A 20,536-nucleotide genomic window follows, 5' to 3' on the forward strand; every position below is an offset into this window, starting at 1 on the left:
CAACTCTGGACATCTTACAAAATACAACAATAAAAATATAGTAAAACCACAAAATAGGGTCTGGAAAAATCAACCGTCAATTAAAAGACCAAATTTAGCATTAGCTGGGAGCACAACTACTTGAAAGCCATTTGCTTTATTTCTGTGTCGGTGAGGACAAGTAAACAGATAAAATCCCCCGAGGCAAAAATGCTCCAACTCAGCTTCATGGCCTCTGCCCTGACCCAACCTAGGATTTTGAACCTTGAATTGTTGCAAGCTTCAAAAGTTTAGCTGTGCCTGTGTGGGTGAAGAACCAGCTAGTGGATGCAAGAGCCACCAATGCATCTCTTTCTACTGGAGTTACACGCCCTGTACCAAGATCCGATGCTGAACTCATGTTTCTAATTCTAAACCTTTTTATTTGATGCTCGCCTCTGCCCTCTGGTGCCACTAGCCAGAACTGCAACCCGTAAAGGCACATCTCCAAGGACCTCTGAAATGGGAGTGTATGTGAGGTTGGTCAGCTCATTAGCACTTGGAAGAGCAGCCATGAAGGCCTTGGAAAAGATGTTCAAACACCGTGATGTGTCTCTACCTACAAAGATCAGAATGGGACAAGCCATGCTATTCCCTGTGACCCTCTATGGAAACGAAAGTTGGACTTTGAAGAAGCAGGATAGGAAGAGTATCGATGCGTTTGAACATTGGTGTTGGAGACTCTGAGAATACCACAGACGGCCAAGAAAATGAACAAATGGATCATCAAACAAATCACCCCGGAGCTCTCACTAGAGGCACAAAGGACCAGGCTCAAAGTATCCTCTGAAGACCCAACTCTCTGGAGAAGGTTCCAAGGATGGGAAAAATGGAAGGAAAGAGAAGAGGATGACCAGCAGCAAGGTGGGGGGACTCAGTCTCAGTGGCGACGGGGGCACTGTTGGGACACCTAAGGACCAGGTTAGGAATAGATCGTCACGGAGAAAATCTTTGTGGTTGTTAGGAGTCGAAAATGACTTGATGGTACATAATCAATCAGTCAGTCATCCCATTTACAACATCTGCACTGGCCCCCTCCCCTTTTAACTGGTGATCCTAGGATGGTAAATTTAGGCCCTTCTGCCTGCAGTGCCCAGAGGTGCAGGTGATTTTCAGCACCAGATGTTGATAAAATCCGGGTGAAGCGTGTTTAGAAGTGCAGCCTTACAAAGCTTCCTCTGTGCCCAGGGAATCAAGCCGGCCGATGAAACAGAACCGGGGCCTGGGAAATTAATAAGCCCTTTGTGTTTCTTCCCCTCCACCCCTGGAAATCTCTTGATTCAATTTTGCGGCTCTTTCGCTTCCCTGCTCTTCCACCGCCATCTGTTGCCCTTCATGCAAACCAAGGCTTGCATCCTCAGAAGAGGCTCAGGGTAAGCAAATCTCTTCTGCTTATCGGCTAATGGAGACAGCACTTAGCGTGAGTCACCTCTGGCCTGGCTGTCTTGCTGATCTAACGAGAGGATGACCTTAGAAATGGCCTTAAGGGACAAAATAACTTCCTGACACCCTTGATTGTGTCTGGGAAAAGTCGCATGGCAGAAGCATCATCCTTTGAAAGAGAATATTGCAAAAATGAAATATTCCACTGTAGTTTGGTTAAATAAGCTCCTTCAAATTCGCTTCTCTGGTGAAATTAGAAGGGGAGCAAAAATGAGGACTATTGTACAGGCTGAATTTGCACCTTGTTCCATTTCTGTATTTTTTTCCAAAAACATTAATGGTTCTTTCCATTCATTGGCTTGATCTTGCATTTCGCTGCGCTCCCTTCCTTGAGCTAGCAAATGAATCAGGTCTTCACTTTTTATTTTTTGGGCTCTATTTTTAAATTATTTGGCTATTTTTAGCTAAGCGCTCACAACCGGCTTCAATGATCGAGTTATCTTTTTGGAATCTTTTTGCCTCGTCTTTTGAACCGCTTTTTCCATCCCTTTCTCTCTGCAAAACAACCTGCAGCCAGAAATCAGAGCCGCGCCTGCGCACAAAGCCCAGCTCGGCGGCTCTCGGGAGCCGTGCGCAGGCGCCCGCCGCCCTCCTAGGATGGCCATCTTCCTCCAAGGCGCCTGCGCGAGGGCCAAGAGGCTCCTGGGAAAGGAGGGGCGGGATGGCGCACGCGCGCAGAGGCTTCGGCCGCTAGCCGAGCGTAAACAAGGCGCCGCTGAGAGGGATGAGGAGACGGCCGGAGAAGATGGGCCGGGCCGGGCGCCTCCGAGGCTGAGCCTCCCGTCCTTCTTGCGCTCCCCCGGCGGAGGACGCGGAACGAGGCCGCCATGAACTTAGCCAGCCAGAGCGGCGAGGCCGGCCCCGGCCAACTGCTCTTCGCCAACTTCAACCAGGACAACACGTAAGGGGGCGTGGCCAGGGGAGCGCGCACGCGCGTGCTCGCCGCGGGGGGCGAGAGGCAGGAGCCAAGATTCGAAAGCAGGTGGGAAGGAGGGGGCGTGGCCAGGATGCCCTTTCCCCACCTGGCTTCCTCCCGCTTGGACCTCCTCCCAGCTGACTGTGGATTATGGGCCAGGGGGGAAGGCTGCCCTAAGCCAGCAATGCATCACAGAAGGGAAGGGTAGGGTAGGGTAGGGTAGGGTGGGGTGGGGTGGGGTGGGGGCACGCAGAGGCCATCTGGTCCAGCCCTTGGCCCTGGGCAGGGAAAGCCCATTGAGGGGAAGCCCTCCAGCCTCTTCTTGGAAGCCTCCAGAGATGCAGGACCCACAATTTCCATGGGGAGATGTCCAAGTAGGGGTTCATTTTGCTGGGTGGGCTTCAGAAAGGCGGGAGGGGGGAATGGAAGGTTCACCAAGAGGGGCGTTTGGGGGAGATTTGCCTAGCAGGGGAGACTGGCCTGATACCCCGGGCTCTGTGGGACCTCCTTGAAAGTAAATTGGGGCGTGGGATTTGTGACTCCTTGGAAAACATGCACGTTTTCATTTAGGAAAGCCCTTAAAACGTGGCTCTTAGACCAGGCTTTGCAGCACTGCACTGGCATTGGGGTTTTATTCCTTGGTTTTCATTTGGTGGGGCGGTATTACTGTTTTCTTCTTGTTTTATGATTTTAGCATGCTGTATGCGGCCCTGAGTTGCTTGAACAGATAAATACATGTAAGGAGCCCCTGGTTTGATTTAGGAGAGTCTTAAAGACAACGCAGTTTTGAGTTAGATTTGTTGCTGGTTTGGCTCTGGCCAGGCCTTCTCCAGTGGTGGCCCCCATTTTGTGGAATTCTCTTCTCATGAATGTATGGATGGCCCTTGCATTACAGGTGTTAAAAAACAGACCAACTGTTCCACCAGGCCTTTGGCCTAACATACAAATAACACTTTGAAATGCTATTTTTTTATTGTTGATTTCTATCATTTATATATGTTTTAACACATTCTTTATAGACTTTGTACGCTCCCCAGAGTTAATTAAGATAGGGGGGAGATTAAAAATATCAATAAATCTAAACCATATTAGCTTGAGAGTTGATGTCCCATTCTCAACATGAATTAATCTGGAATAACTGGGATTCTTATCCTTAGTTGATAAAATGTTCCTTGAAAATGCCATCAACATCTAGGCTTTTGTATTCTTCTTTAACCCACCCAGGGAGTATGATAATTTAGGAAATGGTTTGATAGAAAAGCTAATCTAGATACTTTAATATGGAATTTGCATCATGGGGAGACCAGAGTTTCCCTGGAAGAAGAGCTCAGCTGATTGGCATGTAGGAATGAGGAAGAGAGCAAAGGACAGATTACAGCATTTTTTAGATTAGAAAGAAGGCAAATAGAGGGGATGTGACAGAAATGTATGGTGCTGAGCCTGTCGGGAGAGAGAAAAGTTTTTTCCCCATCTTCCAGATGATTAAATTATTGGACTGGAGAGCTGAGGAGATCCAGGCCTGGTAAAAGGAAGTGCTTCTTTACAAAATAGTTAATGTGAAAGATGCTGCTGTCAGAGGGGGTGTTAGTCCTTAATTTATGTAGCTTTAAAAGGAGAGCAGACAAATTCAAAGAGAATTGAGCACTCAGTTGCTAATCTTCACGGCTGCATATTACTCCCAGAATTAATGGCATTGTAGCTTAAATACCAGTTTTGGGGAAGCCATAGTGAACCAGGGCACCGCTTTCATTCTCCAAGGCAAGACTCAGCTTGGGCTGCAGTGGAACTGCTTGTTCAGGGGGGCTCCCGTTAGCAGAAAAAAAAACCTTTAGGGAAACATCATCCTGACAGATCGCTTGGTCGTAATTGGGTTGCAAAGGCACAAGAGTGCATTTAGATCTTTTTGTCTTTGCAGTGATGCAACAGTAAAGTGCCTTGCAGTTTCTTAAGTCCAGCTAAAAAGGCTCAGGTAATGAAGAAAGAAATGGAGAAACAATTACTAACTTCACTAGTTAATACTGCTGATTCTTTCCTCTAAGGAGACTTTTCCCTCTCCTGAAACAGATGTTGTAATTTTAGCAAAACCCGCCCCAAAGTTAGGAATATTAAAATGAAGGGGAGGGAAGCCAGTTTTTTCCCCTGTATCCCTGTCTGCTTTAACACAGTTCTCTCACAACATAATGGTGAGAGAAAGGAGTTCTAATGGCTCATGTTTCTGCATGTTTTGCTTGAATCTGAGCAAAACTGATTTTGCTCACTCTAAACAGCACAGGGCTGTCTAAGAAAGCCACCTCAGATGTTTTATATGTAGTTCACTTGGGAGAACCACCCTAAACTGCTTTGGCTGTTCCTGTCTACCCTTTTTCTTTCTTTACTGCTAAATATGTGGCTTGTTCTGTTAGCTGCAATGGTGGTTACTTGCGTGTATGTGTGAGTTTGTGAGGTGGCAAGAGAACCCAAAACTGAAATGCTGCAGAGGCCTTGTCTCTTGAATGCAAAGTAGGATTAATTCTCACGTAAAAGGGAAAGAGGTTACACAGGCACAACTTAGGAGCTTTGAAACACTAGCATGTGAAAGAGGATCAGGAGTGTGATAAATCAGCCATTGCTAGTTAAGAAAGGATGACCCGTAGGGAGTGAATAACAGGAAATGATTAAACTTTGCAGTTGAACTGCTTTTAGAATTGATGTGCAAAGAAGAATACACCATTCACTTCCTTGATCCTCAGCAACTAATGCCAAGCCCAACAACCCTCTTTCTCCCTCCTCAACATGTAGTTATCAGTTTGCATAATTGAGCTGGTGGGTTTAATTGTGAATGAGATGCTATTACTGGTGGATCTGAACACATATCCCTGGGAGGAAATTTGGGAGCTGTGTTGTGTAGCGTGGCCTTCCCTAACCTGTTTTCTCCTGAGGTTTGACTGCAGCTTCCATAATCTCCAGCTGGTTAATTATGTTAACTAAAGATGGGGGTCGTAGTCTAAGTCTGTGGAGGGCATCATTTGGAAAAGAATAGTGTAATAGGTAGGTTAGAATTGGAATATGGAACTTCTTAACACAAACCCTGTCGTTGGATATCTTGACCAAGGAAAGATGAGATTCAGATTCGGCTTTTTCCTAACTTGAGAGTGGGCTTGGAGAAGACATTGATACATTCTCTCTTGACTTCAGTTTTGGGAGGTTGCAAATGTCATCCTGATGTCATTTTGGAGCCACCAAAATTTGTTATGAACTGAGTGTTTTGGTGAACTGGAGGCTACCATTGAACACTGAATCAAAGCAAGATTAGGGGAATCTAAGTGTGGCATAGTTTCACATGGTGTTTGGATTAACAAATGGTAGTAGTGTCCATTTCTCTTTCTCTGTGGGTGGCTATGTCTAGAGACTAGAGCATCTGGACTTCATCACAAAATTAATTGCTCAGAATGATCGTACTGGTTAGAAGTAGAAAAACGGCAAGAGCTGTGTGTCTTAAACATCTTCTTTCATGACTTGGCATATGCAATATTTGTCAGCGCTTATCAGTTGTTTCCATAATAGCATTTGATAGGCCTATAGAAATACTAATAGTAAGGTGGTTATCGTTGTTAGTTGTTTCTATAGGCTTGATTATTAGCTACTGTCATTTAAAATGGGACTTTTGAATTTTTTTTTTTGAAATAATTAAATCCCTGCTCTTCATCATTGGGATACGGTGCATTGCAACGTGATTTGCTACAGATTTTGTCCTCCAGAAGTTCTGAAGTCATCAAAAGGTTGAGGGAGAGAAAAGAACTTGTTTTTTTGGATAATTACTGATGTTTCTGCTACTTAACAAAGATTGGCTAAAGCAGTGCGCTCTGTCTGTGTGTAGATAAAATTGTTCTTTTGCTAGAAAGCTTGTGGTTTCCTGTACTTTTCTTGCATGCATTTGGAATAAGGTAAAAATGTCACAGCACCTCTGTTTGCAAATGTATTTTTGATTTTTCTAGCAGTATTTACCAACTGAACCCCATAGTCATTTGATAAATAGCTGTGACCCATAAAAATGTATGCCACAATAAATCTATTAAACTTTCCAAGAAACATGATGTGCTTTTACAGAATGCACGTCTGTGTGGAAAAATACTTATTTACAAACAGGCCCACACAAATTATTAAATCCACCTGTCCAAACCTGTATTTGTTAATAGCCTGTGGCACATCAGTTATCCGGAAGACAAAAAGGGAAATCCAGATTAGAAATTGGGTTTTTTTTTCTTTTCCTTTTTATATTGTGCATTAGCCCAGCCTTATTTCCTTTCTTTCTCTCTTTAATTTTATTTACAGTACAGTGAAGAGACTATAGAGGTATCTAAAGAGATCAGTTTGCCACAGAGTGGGAAAGAAAGCATTCTTGCTGCAGTGCATCATATATTTATGGATCTTGTGGTCATTGGTGACATTCTGAGAGGTCAGAAACACTCAAAATGCAGAGACCCATTGACGTCTAGTAGAGTTAAACGGGCCAAGTATGGATTAGATTGCTGGGGCCAAAAATGGGAGAAAAGAGTAGTATTTAGCCTCAGTAGGAAGCAGGAATTTGCACTAGTTGTACACCAATCTAAGTGGTTGTTTGTTTTAACCATATTGTTGGATATGCCACAAGTTCATGCAGAATTCTCAAGCTGTAAGCCACATTTACAAATGATTGTGGGTGGGGTTCCTGCAGCGCATGAAGCCTGAGCCTAACCAACCGTATTTTGCTTTGAAGTGGTGTGTGAATGAAGTCTGTATCTGATCCAGCCACACTCAGCATAGCTTTTCTTTACGTTGTGCTTCACAGGCTTGTTGAAATGATCAATGATGCTTCCGGGGATGTGGCAGACTGTCACCTTGTGCAATGGGTTAGTCCATCACAAGGTGAAAGAACTACTCCAAGGCACTCTTCCAATGATCCAGCCTTTATAGAAGGACTTTGATATGACTTGGTTGTTTGCTGTTGTTCGAACAGTTGTAAGAACCGCGGTACTCAGTCCCCAATGAAAGCAACTCTCATTGAAACCAGTGCAGGTTCAAAGGAAAGTTCATTTATTGGAAAGTAGTGAACAGCTCTAGAAGCATAGCTGGAACTGAGTCCTGCGCGTGCCAAAACTTAGTTTTGCCTCACCCCCACTTCATCCCCCCTACTGTCTTTGAATCTCTCTTGCGCATGTCAAAGATCCTCTCCAGTTCTCACATTGGTACGACCTTGGGCTTTCCTGAGAGCCAGATAATAGTCCATCTGTGCCTAACAGTTAACCTTCCAGCCTTCCCTCCCTTCCTCCCCTTCACTGTAACATCAGAAACGAAGCGGGCGAACTAGCAGGGCAAGTGATTGGATAAATATTAGTGTCTTCTACAGCAGGTACTCCACTGTTTGGTGGGCAAAAACCTTGTTTGCCTTTCGGAGGCTGCTGGCAACTGGAGCGAAGGAACAGAAGGCCCTCTAGCTCATCCACCATCAGAGCTTGGCTGGGGTTACATTTTTAGGAGAGGACTTCGAAAGCTCAATAATGGGTGATGAGAACTAAATGGATTAAATGGTTGAAGATTCTGATGAGCCTAATACTAGTTCCACAGGAGAGGCTGTCTAATGTTTGCATGTACCTGTGTTAAACCTAAAGCATCATTAAGTCTTCTTGATCCTGGAGCACTGAGGGTTGCCTGGCTTCAGTCTAGTCATACCCAAAAGTGAAATAAGATCTAGGGCTCCTTGAGGAGAGAGGTTGCCTTTCCATCTTTGCTGTCTTGATAGAAAACCAAATGAACTGCACCAGCATCCTCCTCTTTGATGCTGTGGAAATTGTTAATATTTCTTCAGGGGTTCTTCACTCCAGTGTTCATGTTATTAGCATATACAACCTGCTCAGTCCTGGAGCTTCCCACAAGCTGAGTGATCCCAAATAATTAAGCAAGTGCAAATAAGAGATCTAGAAGCTGATGAAACATTATTTCTCACCAGTGGCTAATTTCAGAAATCATGTGAAATTTCAGTGTGGATTACTGCTAGAGACTACATTATTATATTGAGTTTTGAAAAAAGTATGGGCAAATCTGACTTTGCACCTGCTTGGCATTCCAGCTGGCTGGGGAATTCTGGGAGTTGAAGTCCACCCATCTTAAAGTTGCCAAGGCTGAGCAACACTGTCTCTGAGGATTTGATCATGTATTATAGTAACTGCCTCAAGCAATAGCACCCATGGCCTGACTTCCTTCCCCTATCCACCACTTGTGCATATCAGCATGTTGGTCATGACAGGGCACGTGTATTTCCTTACATCCCATGTGAATAGAGTTGTGCAGTTGCAAAGATTTTTCTTTAGGTTGTTTTTGTGCTCAGAGTGAAGGACTTCAGTGTGGGACTGCTACTTATTCTCCGCTTAAGCTCTGTGAGCATAAATTTCAAATCTAGATCACCACCCCAGGACAAACTATATTCTGATAGCTATGTCTCAAGCATTTTTAAAACAGTATTTGCAGAGCTTGGCTTGAAAAATTTGAGAGCTGTTTCAGCAAGAGATTACTTGGTGGGGGACTGAGAAGGAGCACCCTGGTAGAGTGAGTGAACCTTCCAGTTGGAAAGGACGGTCAAAGCCAGCATTTTGCAACCACAATCTGTTTTCTCCTTCTGACAAGCGTAGGCTTAATTATTTATGATCATAACTCTCAGTGACTGGTAATTGATCTCTGGTGCCATTTGGAAGAGTAATAGAGGGTGACTAACTTTGTATGTCTGTACGTGTCTTTCATTGAGAAACAGGAAGGGGTCATTTCTACACCGTGGCTTTCAAAATGGGAGTAGGATGGGGAGGGTTGTCCCCTTCTTATCTTCTTTATAGTTCTAGGTCCTTTTTTGGTGATGGAATCTAGGTGGTGTCTCAGCTTCTAAATAAGAGGGTAGGTGTCAAGAAAAGAGGGCAAGATGTAGCTTGAGCACCATGATTCCTACTCCTTCTAAAGAGAACACAAGAACCAAAGAGCCTAAGCACTGCCCTGCTGGATCAGACCCCTGGCCGATCTAGTCCAGCCGTCTGTTCTCACACTGCACAAGGAAGCCTGCGAATCTCCCAGCAGACGGCTTTCAGAGGCAGTCACCCCGCCATCAAGGCTAATAGCCATTGATCCCCATGACTTCCATCAACTAGCCCAACCCTTCTTTGAAGCCAGTGAGGGTGGTAGCCAGCATCGCATTTCGTGGTAGCAAATTCCAAATGTGGAGACAGCGCCTGTTGGTTAACTTGCCACTCCCTTCTTCGACTGCTTACATTATGAGATCTGTTTGATCTTGTTATTTTTTTAAAAAAAAGTCTGATTAAAAACTCTTGGCTGTGTTTTGTGTTTGGCCTCCAGGGTACCAAAAAAGGGAGCCTTGATTATGCTTGAATTGCATTTTTCCCCTTAGAGGACAATAAAATAATACCATTCTGCTGAATATTTCTTATTCCTGGATGACAGGATTATCTTTAGTCTACCTTGCTCTTCAAAAATGACCCTTTTTTCCTTCTTCTTTTTTTTAAATCATTAACAAAAGAACATATTGTGAGTTTTGCTTGCTTTAGTGTCTGTTACAATTGATAGTGACTTATAAATAATGGACAGTATAAACTCTATAAATAATCTTGAAACAACTAGATTAAAAATACTGACTTCCCCTTTGGGGCACATTATAGCGAACCATTTTAGTTTCCTGCCCAAGTTTTCTGCCTAAAAGAAAATGAATTGTCATGTGATTCGTGTTCATGCTGAGATACAAATGAGTTTTTATAATCAATAGCCATCTCTCTCTTGAGGATAACCAGCCTTAGCAATAAACTGGGAGAAAATATTCCCTGTCTCTCCTTCCCTGGCCTTCTCAAATAGAAGAATTTTGCTTGGAGCCAGGATCGCAGAGCGTAGACAAAATATTATCTTCTTGAGGCAAACAAATTGCACAGCGATCAACCCAGTACAAGTACATTAGTTCTGTTTTGGACTGTCACTGTTTGCAACATGCTGTGTTTGTTGGTCGGTAGGTGTTTTTTGGGGGTATGCCACAAGCAAAAGGTTGCTAACTGGATTTCACAAATGGAGGGCATGGGGTGCCTCAGGACAAGTATTGGTGTTAAGCATGCTTTGTCAAAATGAACATGAGCTGTTGGGTCACACTCCTGTAGAATCGGGAGCTAGGTCCATCCCTCATCCTTGTTTGACCTAGTCTTTACTTTGCAGATCTTTAGCTGTTGGCAACAAGTCGGGCTACAAATTCTTCTCCCTTTCTTCTGTGGATAAACTGGAGCAGATCTATGAATGCAGTAAGTGTTCTTTCGGGTTCTTTTCTCCTTCTAGGTCTTTTTTGTCTCACTTTTCCCAAATTACTACTGCAGACTAGGGCAGTGTTTCTCAGCCTTCTCCACTTTAAGATGGATGAACTTCAATTCCCAGAATTCCCCAGCCAGCATGCTGGCTGGGGAATTCTGGGAATTGAAGTCCACACATCTTAAAAGTTGCTGAAGTTGAGAAGCACTGGATTAGGGGTATGTGGGCCAGCTCCCAAAATATAATCCATTTGAAGCACTTGATCTGACAATTCAACTTTCTGATTGGATCGGAAAGTTGATTCGGTGTAGAAATTTGGCTTGATTGACTCCAAATCGACGTACTGAAAAGCAGCTTTGTATGGCCATATTATAGATCATTCCTGGAAAAGCTTTATCCGCTTGTTCTGTGTAGTACCCCAAGATATCTGAGGATGACAAAGAGCTTTTGCTGTGAGGGAAAACAGCTTGGGCTTAGGCAGTGGCCTGTCTTCAGTAAAAGCTGTGCTGCAAGACCCAGATGTTCTGCACCTCCTGGGTGCAGAAGCAGGGTTCTGCTGAAAACCCTGTTTTAGTAACTTAGAGAAAAAAGCTTTATTGATCCCCAAGTTCTTCCAGATGCACCTGACAAGAAAAAAGATAGAGACCAGTTCCATGTTCCTGAATACCATCACGTCAGATTTCACGTGCGATCTTCCATTAGCCGTCAGAACAAGCTACATAACATCTGCATCTGGCAGGGCAGTTGTTACAGAAGACAAGCTGCTGCCTGGATGTGACCCATTTTCTCTCCCGGCAGAGGCGTTTTGCCATTTGTAAATACCAATATGGCTGCCGAGAGTGGGTGTCGATTCACACTGGCCTCCTTTAGACCACAAAAATTCAAGGCTAGCTCCACGTTTCGCACCCCAGCTGCGTTTGTACCGCACCCCTGATGAAGGCACTTCAGGGCCTCATGCCTGCCTTTTCACAACATGCTAGCCTTGGTTAGTGTTAACCTCAGTTAGTTTTTTTCTGGCTTGCTGAGCCGTATGAACCCAAGCTCTTTGGCTAGCTTATGGTTCCTCCGAAGGTCCTGTTGCAGAAAATGAGTTAATTCAAGAAACAGCTAAAGTGGCTTGAATGAAGGCCATTACAGTTTCTCCTTGGGCAGCGCTATTTCCCCTGCAGGAAATAATAATGGGCAACGTGGAAGCATTTATAACTAGCAAATAAGGTTGTTCGCCAGCCCACGGCACTGTGTATCCGTTATTGTCCCCTCTTTGACGGGAGACAGATTTGTCACAGAGCAAAAGGTGTGTGGGTGCCCTTGTTTGCGGCTCCCAGACGCGGGGTGAATGGAGCAGATGATCTCCTTGCTGCAATGGCCAGCAGGCAGTTACTGGGGCTATGGGGAGCACCCCAGTTCCGGTTTCCAGCAGGAGGAACTCCTCTGTTACATCCCAGCAGTTCCCCGTGGCCTGGGGTCACGTGCAGCTCTTGCGAAGCGCATGCCTCGCCTCAGACTTCCGGAACTTCTCCTAATAGCCCAGAGAACAGAGCGACGTCTCCCGGTTTGATGGGCTCATGAATCAGGCCCTCTAAAGATATTAACTTCCTGGCAGTTTTCCTAGTTGGCCAATACTGGCTGTGGTGCCACTTGATATGTTAGATTTATATTAATAGCTCCGGCCAGGAAGTCTCGGTATAGCTGCCTGAAATGTGTTTAGCGGCACAAATTTTTAGTTGCTTTTTATTTACAGCTCTCAAAGCTGCAGCAAGTGGAGGACTTACCCCTCTTGTTCTTTTGCCTTCACCCGCTTAACAGCTTTGCTCTTCTCCGTGAAATATTGCAGGCTATTTATAGCCCGCTGTGCTAGGAAATGGCGACCTATCGATCCACAAGGGAGAGCCAGTCTCTGGCTGGCGGTAGCTTAATTGACTGCCTCCATGTTCTGGTTCAGTTTGAAAGGGTCTCTCCCTTAGACCCATGTTCCCAGGCCCTTGTTTTTAAAATAAAGTAATAGGAGCTATAGATGCCCAATATTCTAGACCAGTGTTTCTCAAGCTTGGGAACTTTAAGAGGTGTGGACTTCAACTGCCAGAATTCCCCAGCCAGCTGGCTGGGGAATTCTGACAGTTGAAGTCCACACCTCTTAAAGTTCCCAAGCTTGAGAAACACTGGTCTGGATAGACAGCCTTCCAGAGACATCCTGGACAGCTTCCTTGGGAATGAGTCCCACAGGATTCCCATATCAACTAGTTTCAATGTTACACACTAGGACCCTGGCTGTGAGCATTACAAGTTTGTCCATGGTTTTCAAATATCCTTCCTCCAGGGAATTCTTGTTCTGCTGGGACTTCTGCTAAGCCACTTTCCTGTGGAGCAGAACGTTCAGAAGGATGTAGGGTATGAGATCCTGGGATTTGGGAACTGACAATCCAGTCTAACTGATCAGGTGTTATTAGAATCATCCATTGACGTTGGGTCTCAGACACATGGTTGGGTTGATCAGTGTTGGGAAGTTGATTTGTGGGGGGGAAGCACTTTTCTGCCTTCACAAACAGCTGTTGCTTTGTCAGATTGGTTTAGAAATCTCTGATTTAACAGTACAGTCCAAATCCAGTCTCTGAAGTCAGTTCAGTTTGCAGATTTGATTCCAGAGCTTACCTCTGCACATCTCTAGCACTTAAAAGCAGTGGGCAGTCTCCTTTTTTGGAAGGAAACCTTTTTATCAATTCTGTTGCTGCAAAACTCATTGGAAGCCTCCAGAGAACTTTCTCCACCACAGGAGATTATTCCAAGAACCACTGGCTTCTTATGATTTATCGAGGAAACAAAATGATGGGAAGATGGTTCTTTCCTAGCTCAGGCTTCAGGGTACCAGAAGGAATAGTTTAGTTTTATGGTGATAGATTTTGAGGTTTGTAGTAGAAGAAAGCTCAAGGCTCAATCCTGCCCTCAAATAATTGCTGGACCTTCCAGTAGTCCTGAATTGGAAGCTAATTCTGACTTGCATTTGAGGTCTTTCCTCTCCTGCATCTGCAGTTAACCCTGATTCTTCTGTTTCTGTTTCATGCCACCCTGCTCCCTTTCCATGGCCACCCCACAGCTGACACAGAAGACGTGTGCATCGTGGAACGGCTCTTCTCCAGCAGCTTGGTAGCCATCGTGAGCCTCAGAGCGCCTCGCAAGCTGAAAGTCTGCCACTTCAAGAAAGGGACAGAGATCTGCAACTACAGCTATTCCAACACGATCTTGGCCGTCAAGCTGAATAGGCAGGTGAGTAGGGGCGCTTTCAGGTGATCTCCTGTTGGTGTTTTTCTATGTGCTTCTCCCTCTTCTCTTTTTATTTCCCTCCCCCAGAGATTGATCGTATGCCTAGAAGAGTCTCTGTACATACATAATATACGGGATATGAAGGTGCTGCACACCATCAGGGAGACGCCCCCCAACCCTGCGGGTAAAGATGCTCCTTCCTCTCCTTATTCCGCCTCTGACTTTGCTACCTTTCTACTCCCCATTTTAGCTGGTTACATCCAAGACAATGAGGTGGGCTTGTTCATGTGCAGGGATGTTAGCTGAGCTTATCCGATGTTTCTGACATCACCTGGATTTTGAAGTTGTGATGCACACCCAACCGTTGACTCTCTTGACTCCTCAGGCCCAAAAGCAGGGCTAATCAGATTTAGACAGCCCCCTTCCATGTTTGCTTGGCCCTGCATTCGAACTAGTGCCTCATCTTGTTTTTCAAAAGCCAAGAACCAGATCTGGATAACATTACCTCTGTTACTGCAAGCATTTGGAACTGAAATTAGGGAACTGATATTACCTGAATTACTCGCCTTGGTCTACCCAGACCTCTCTGCCCATTTAAATTAGGCTGCATCGGTTTCCTCCTCCAAAGGAATATTTATCCAAGCTGTTTCTCGGCCCTTCCATCAGGACGGGGACATTTTCTAACACACATCGTAAAATCTCCGATAGGACAATAAATAGAAGACAGTGTGGTTGCCCGAATCTTCTCCATTGCCTGAAAAAAAAATCCCAGGGATTTTTGAAGATATTAACTTTTTTTTTCAAATAATTTTATTAAGTATTGCAGTTGTACAGATAAAACCTAATGCAAACTACAAAAAATAAAGGAATAGAAAGAAAAAATAAAAAGTGCAGAAAAGAAAAAAGGAAAGAAAAAAGAATAATACAAAAGAAAGAATAGAGAAGAAAGAAAAGAATATTAACAAAAAGGAAATATAAAGAAATAGCTTTCCCCTTCATCTCAACAAGAATAAACCATTTTAACAACTTATCACTTTCTCTTAAGACACAATCAACAACCTCTTCATCCCATGTCCCATCTCTTATCTATAGACAAATCCTTAAAACCACGTCATTCAGTCCTGGTCAGCAAAAGTCTATTAAGCGTTGAAAATATTAACTTTTTAATTAATATTGATTCTTTCATGATGGTTTTGGAAATGGGAGGGTCTGATCGTGCCCTTTCCTCCCTGTTTTTCTCAGGTTTATGCGCCCTGTCCATAAACAATGATAACTGTTACCTGGCCTATCCAGGAAGTGCCACCATCGGGGAAGTGCAAGTCTTTGACACCATCAACCTGGTAAGATCTGCACGCTTCCACCGTGCTCTGACTCAGAAAATGATTTGGGGGGTGAGAGGGCAGGACCAGCCATCCCGCACTAAGGTCTTGCGTTCTGTTCTCGGGCTTCTCTGCAGAGAGCTACCAACATGATCCCCGCTCACGACAGTCCTTTGGCCGCGCTGGCTTTTGACGCAAGCGGTACAAAACTAGCCACCGCCTCAGAAAAGGTGAGCTTCAAATTCTGCGGCATCTCCCTGGAAGAAAATGAAAAGCCCTTTTTCTTTAGCAACCTGAAAGCTCCTGTAGGATGTCAAAAGCTCATGTTAGACAAAATGCAAGTAATTATCACAATGTTCCGCTCTAAAGAATTCCAGAATTGACAGAGTTTGGGGTTGTGGTGTTTTTGCGTGGTCTGGTGGGAGGAGTGTATTCAGTTCCAGTTCGCTTTTGTGGGTGATGATTACAGGCTCTGGGACTGGGAACTTGAGGGGGAGGCGTGGAAAAGACTTATAAGATATACCATTATGTGGATAGAATAAGACACTTTCCTTTCGTTCTTGGAATGCTGGAGCTTGAGTTTATCCAGAGAGATTAAACTGGACCAGACAGGCAGAGTAAACAAGTCACTTTCAAAAGATGAGGTGGTGGTTTTAAAAGGTGGACTTCTTTCCCCAACAGGGTACGGTGATCCGGGTATTTTCCATTCCAGAGGGGCAGAAGCTGTTTGAATTCCGAAGGGGCATGAAGAGGTGATGAATGGCTGCAGTCAGAAAATGGTCCTTGTGGGAGATTTAAGGCTACATGAACTGTTCTGTCTCAGAATGTTTCAACACCAAAAGGGGGGCTTCCTTCCATCCCTGAGGACTTCTGACCTCATTCTAGAACAGGTTGTTCTAGGGTGGCCCCATTTGTCCTGTTTCAAGGTCAGCTTTGATCCGTCTCAATGTTACACCATGGCCCGAATGCCCAGATTGGCCCGTTCAGGATTGGGATGTTCTCCTTTTGCAGATTCTTAACCCACAAACTCCTGTTAGATGAATAGTCTTGAGATTCCTCAAGGCAGCAATTAAAATAGGAGTGCTTAAGGCAACATGGCCCATGGCAACTGGAGTCCCATCCAGTCTTGAAGGCAGGGGGTTGCCTTCTTCCTCAACCTAATCTGTGAGTTCTTGCTGGAAAAGGAGGGTCATTCTTCCTCCTTTCTCTCAAAAGCATTTTCTGGGTTTTGAGGCTCTTTGCCCAGCGAGGACAGACTTTTACTAGGTTTCTGATTATGGGGAGGCCCTTTCTCCCTTCCAGAGGCTTTGCCAGCATCTTATGGCCACTATAGGGCAGGCAAGGAGGTGGATTCCAGCTTAAGAGACAGTGAACAGTGAGGAGCTGCATGCAACAGCCCATTGCCTCTTTCTTCACCGTGGCTGTTTTCTTCCTTCCTCCAGATGCGTCAGCATCTCTTCCTTGGCCTTTAGCATGGATGGCATGTTCCTGTCTGCTTCCAGTAACACAGAGACAGTGCATATTTTCAAATTGGAGACTGTGAAAGAGAAGTAAGTTTTCGGAGGTCAGGGCAATTTCTGTATTTGCTTAAAAATGGGGCGATGGAACGGAAGGCTTTGGGACTGACTGGCCTCATCATCAGGAGTAACCTGCAGGGTCTCTTACAAGAGAAAGAAACGTTTGGGGGCAGAGGGGTGTTGCTTGTGTCCCTGTGCTACCTATGCATTATTTTGGATCAGATTGTGGTTTCCTGCAGTGCCTCACAAGATGGCCAGTCCTCTTTTAATGTATGTGCATGTGCGTATAGAAATATTTTAAAAAAAAGAGACATCCCCAGCTTCTTGAAGAGGACAGTCATGTTTATGAAAACTCGGGAACAATTTTGAAGATCCTCTTTCTTCCCTCCTTCCTCACTTCCAGACCTCAAGAGGAACCCACAACCTGGACAGGGTATTTTGTGGAGACCATTAGGACTTTCCCAAACTACCTTCCTGCCCAGGTGACCGAAATGTTCAACCAAGGCCGAGCCTTTGCAACTGTCCGTCTCCCTTTCTGTGGGCACAGAAACATCTGCACATTGGCCACGTGAGTAGCGGCGTGGGACGAGAGCTCTTCAGCTACAAATACCTTCTACTTGGAGATGGAGGGTTATGATGCACCTCAATGACTCCAGTTTTGTAACTCTGCTGCGTTGGTCAAAATTAAATGGATAGCCTTCAAAATACAGCCTTGAGGCTCCTTCTCCTGGTGCAATTGTGAGACTTAAAAAAGGTTGCTCTGCAGATCCCCCTCTACCTATAGATGTAAAAGAACTTGGAGACAACTTCCATGCCTTGCTAGTAAGCTTCCGAGAGGCATCATTCCAATTCCATATTGCAAACACTGCTGGACTAAAAGATGCCTGATCGTTGATCTTTGGTAGTTCTCTGTGTTGAGATGGCAGAGTTGGCCCAGCAGAATGAACAGTTGGGATGAAGGGACTAGGCTGTTTTTAAAATCCCATGCTTCAGGACATGTGAAAAGATAGGCCTTTTTGTTTAAACCAGATGCATCTTTGATTCCTTACAGAATTCAGAAAATTCCCCGACTTTTGGTAGCAGCTGCTGACGGGTATCTCTACATGTACAATTTGGACCCTCAGGAAGGGGGTGAATGCACACTGATGAAACAGCACAAGTGAGTCCTCTCCCTCGCTGTCTCTTCCCCCTTTGCACAAAACTCTTCTTTGAGGGTTTTGCATTGGTCCTAAACATACAATACAGGCTTCCAGGCATGAAAGAGGGTGGAGGATGGGGTGGCACAAGGCTTTGCAACACATGCCTGTTGAATTGGTCTTCAGTGACGGTGAAGAATAAGATCTGAGCATATGTTTTCTTGAAGTATTCAGTCATGTTTGAAAACCAGTGTTCCAAAAAAATCATAATTAAAATTGGGCTCTATTGGGGGAGGAATCTTTTTGATTGGAAATAAAGCTGGTTCCTGCAACCATCACTGAGTTTTCCTGCTGAACAGCCAGCTGTGCTGTTAACGCAACCCCAGCATGCTTTGTTATCCCTGTCTGTTCCCATAGGTTGGATGGCAGCATGGAGCCAGCCAATGAAATTCTAGAATCTGCCTCCCACGACAGACCATTAGTAGCACAGACTTACAGTGCCGCTGTGACTAAAGGTGCTACTTATATGCCTTCTTCACCTACAAGACATGGTAAGAACCAAGCCCAGGAGGCCTTCCAGTCACGCCACTGTAGACTTAGAAGTTTGTAGGAATTACTGTTAGGGAGACTCCATCCATGTAACTCAGTGTTTCTCAACCTTGGCAGCTTTAAGATGCGTGGACTTCACCTCTCAGAATTCCCCAGCCAGCGTGCTGGCTGGGGGATTCTGGGAGTTGAAGTCCATGCATCTTAAAAGTTGTCAAGGTTGAGAAACACCGATGTAACTTAATAAGCCCCTTGGGTGAATGGCACATATTTTCACTGCCACCTTTCCAGTCAACATTAAAATGGAAGCATTGACTACATCAACATTGCTTTGGCAAAACAATAGAAAACAGGATTCCATTGGTCCTCTTTCTGCCCCTTGTCTGTTTCTGGTCTGATGGTCAAGGTCAATGACTCAAGAGATTGTCTTTCCTGCTCTTTGGTGGAAGGCTGTCCTTGTTATCTTCTCTTGATCTGCTTCCCTTGTTGAGAGAGTCATAGACAAGGGGTAGGACTTCCAACAATGATTTAAGGAGGAGTTTTCCCCTTGAGGGCTGCAAAAGATATCCCTAGGAACTCAAGAGATCTTGGGACATGGATCCTTTAGAGTTGAACTGAGACAGCTACATTTTTCTTCTGAATGGTATCCCTTTTTCATATTCCTTCAGTCTACAATGAGGATCTGGGGGCAGTTGGTGGCGTTTGCCTGGAAGATGACATCGGCGCTCTGCGACTCGATGAGGACAGCGAACACCCTCCGATGATCCTTCGGACTGATTGAACTTCAACCTGTGAACTTCACTCCTGAAGCTGAGAACACTGGCCTGATACTTCTGGGGGACTAGTATCAACGCTGCTATGGACTTCGGCCTGAACCAAGAGTGTGACAGTTGAAGAAGACAGACTCTCTAAAATAGTCTCAAAGCAAAACACACACCCACACACAAACACCATTATAGTTGTAGTGCCGATTCCATGCCACGTGGGGTGGGAACACATCCAGATTTCACTTTGGTGGCTTTTACGTTCCGCTCTTTTAGCCGTCAGGAAATAACCCGTATATTTTTGTTGTTGCCAAAACCGGCTATTTATTCAGCACCTTCTAGCTTTGCATGCCTTCTTGTGCCAAGCAGACATAGGCGAGCAGATTGATTTTATAGCAGGTTTTTCTAAAGAAACAAATTGGTGGACCTCGCACAGGGCATTGGAGAGGGGAAAGAGTAGCAGCGATGTTGGGTTCAGACGCTTTAGCTTCTTCTGCCTGGACAAAAAAAAAGAAATCCAAGTGGCTTTTTGTGCACGGCTTACAGGCGTGCCTGGTGAATTTGACACACTACTTTTACTAAAGATCAAGCGTTCTTCTTTGGGTCTTTCTCGCCTCCGCCTCTCCTTCATGATCCATTTCCTCTGCCTCTTTTCTCTGGTTTGTATCATTTTGCTTTCTCCTCAGCTCCTCAGACCATTTTGGTAATTAAAACTCCTGATTCTGCCTCGTTTGTGGGATTGTTGTATTTTTCTCTTCTAAAAGGGTGCGAGACCTTGTTTTTCCAAGCCACCTCAACCATGAAGATAAGGCTTTGAGCCCAAAGGAGAGATAAGGGAGAGAAACCTTTATTTGTCTTTTGGGGCCACCTTTAGAAGCTGTGTGAAGCCAGGAATCCTGGCTTAATAGACCATAGTGTGTTGCATATTGATGGCACGTAACAGGGTGGTGAAGCAATCTGAATTCGGAGGGCAAAAGATGACTTGGAGCTCCCGTGGGGGCACACATTGGCAGTTTCTTAAATGCCTCTTTTTCCTTGGGACTGCTGTGCGAGCTCAGAGTTGCTGGGAGGAGGGTTCCCCCGCATATCCCTCCGGTTCACCTTCTCCATTTTTGAATTTAGACCCCTGCCCAGCCCTAAGCAGAGAACTCCTCCCACGCTGCTTGGATCCCAGTTTAAGCCAGCTTCCAAGGCTGGATTGTTTGGGTACGTGCCTGGACTTGATGTGAAAATCCGTCCTGCTTTATTTGCTTGTTTGGAGAGCAGAGGAAACGGGCTGCTTGCACCAGCATCACGGTTTGTTGAGCCAAATCCCCTTGGC

General features: G+C 45.0%; 1 protein-coding gene across 2 annotated transcripts in view; it reads left to right on the forward strand.

The window, feature by feature from the left end:
* Positions 1-19,947, forward strand: part of WIPI2 (WD repeat domain, phosphoinositide interacting 2) — a 42,340-nt gene extending 22,393 nt beyond the window's left edge. Inside the window, exons 1-12 of one of the 2 annotated variants that reach the window (XM_007435784.4) lie at positions 2,110-2,362; positions 10,589-10,671; positions 13,767-13,936; positions 14,021-14,117; positions 15,176-15,273; positions 15,390-15,482; positions 15,934-16,004; positions 16,695-16,802; positions 17,173-17,337; positions 17,821-17,928; positions 18,323-18,456; positions 19,120-19,947. In XM_007435784.4, coding sequence (XP_007435846.1) covers positions 2,289-2,362; positions 10,589-10,671; positions 13,767-13,936; positions 14,021-14,117; positions 15,176-15,273; positions 15,390-15,482; positions 15,934-16,004; positions 16,695-16,802; positions 17,173-17,337; positions 17,821-17,928; positions 18,323-18,456; positions 19,120-19,232 — 1,314 coding nt within the window. In that variant the 5' untranslated portion in view covers positions 2,110-2,288 and the 3' untranslated portion in view covers positions 19,233-19,947. Of the gene's footprint in view, positions 1-2,109; positions 2,363-10,588; positions 10,672-13,766; positions 13,937-14,020; positions 14,118-15,175; positions 15,274-15,389; positions 15,483-15,933; positions 16,005-16,694; positions 16,803-17,172; positions 17,338-17,820; positions 17,929-18,322; positions 18,457-19,119 lie in introns of those variants that run through there. The other variant, XM_088148003.1, reaches the window with a different exon arrangement.
* Positions 19,948-20,536: the final 589 nt, after the last annotated feature.

This window comes from Python bivittatus, unplaced genomic scaffold (genome assembly GCF_059951505.1).
Source record: "Python bivittatus isolate LINGU-HERP-01145 unplaced genomic scaffold, Pbiv_v1 ctg000560_np1212, whole genome shotgun sequence".
Classification (NCBI taxonomy): Eukaryota; Metazoa; Chordata; class Lepidosauria; order Squamata; family Pythonidae; genus Python; species Python bivittatus.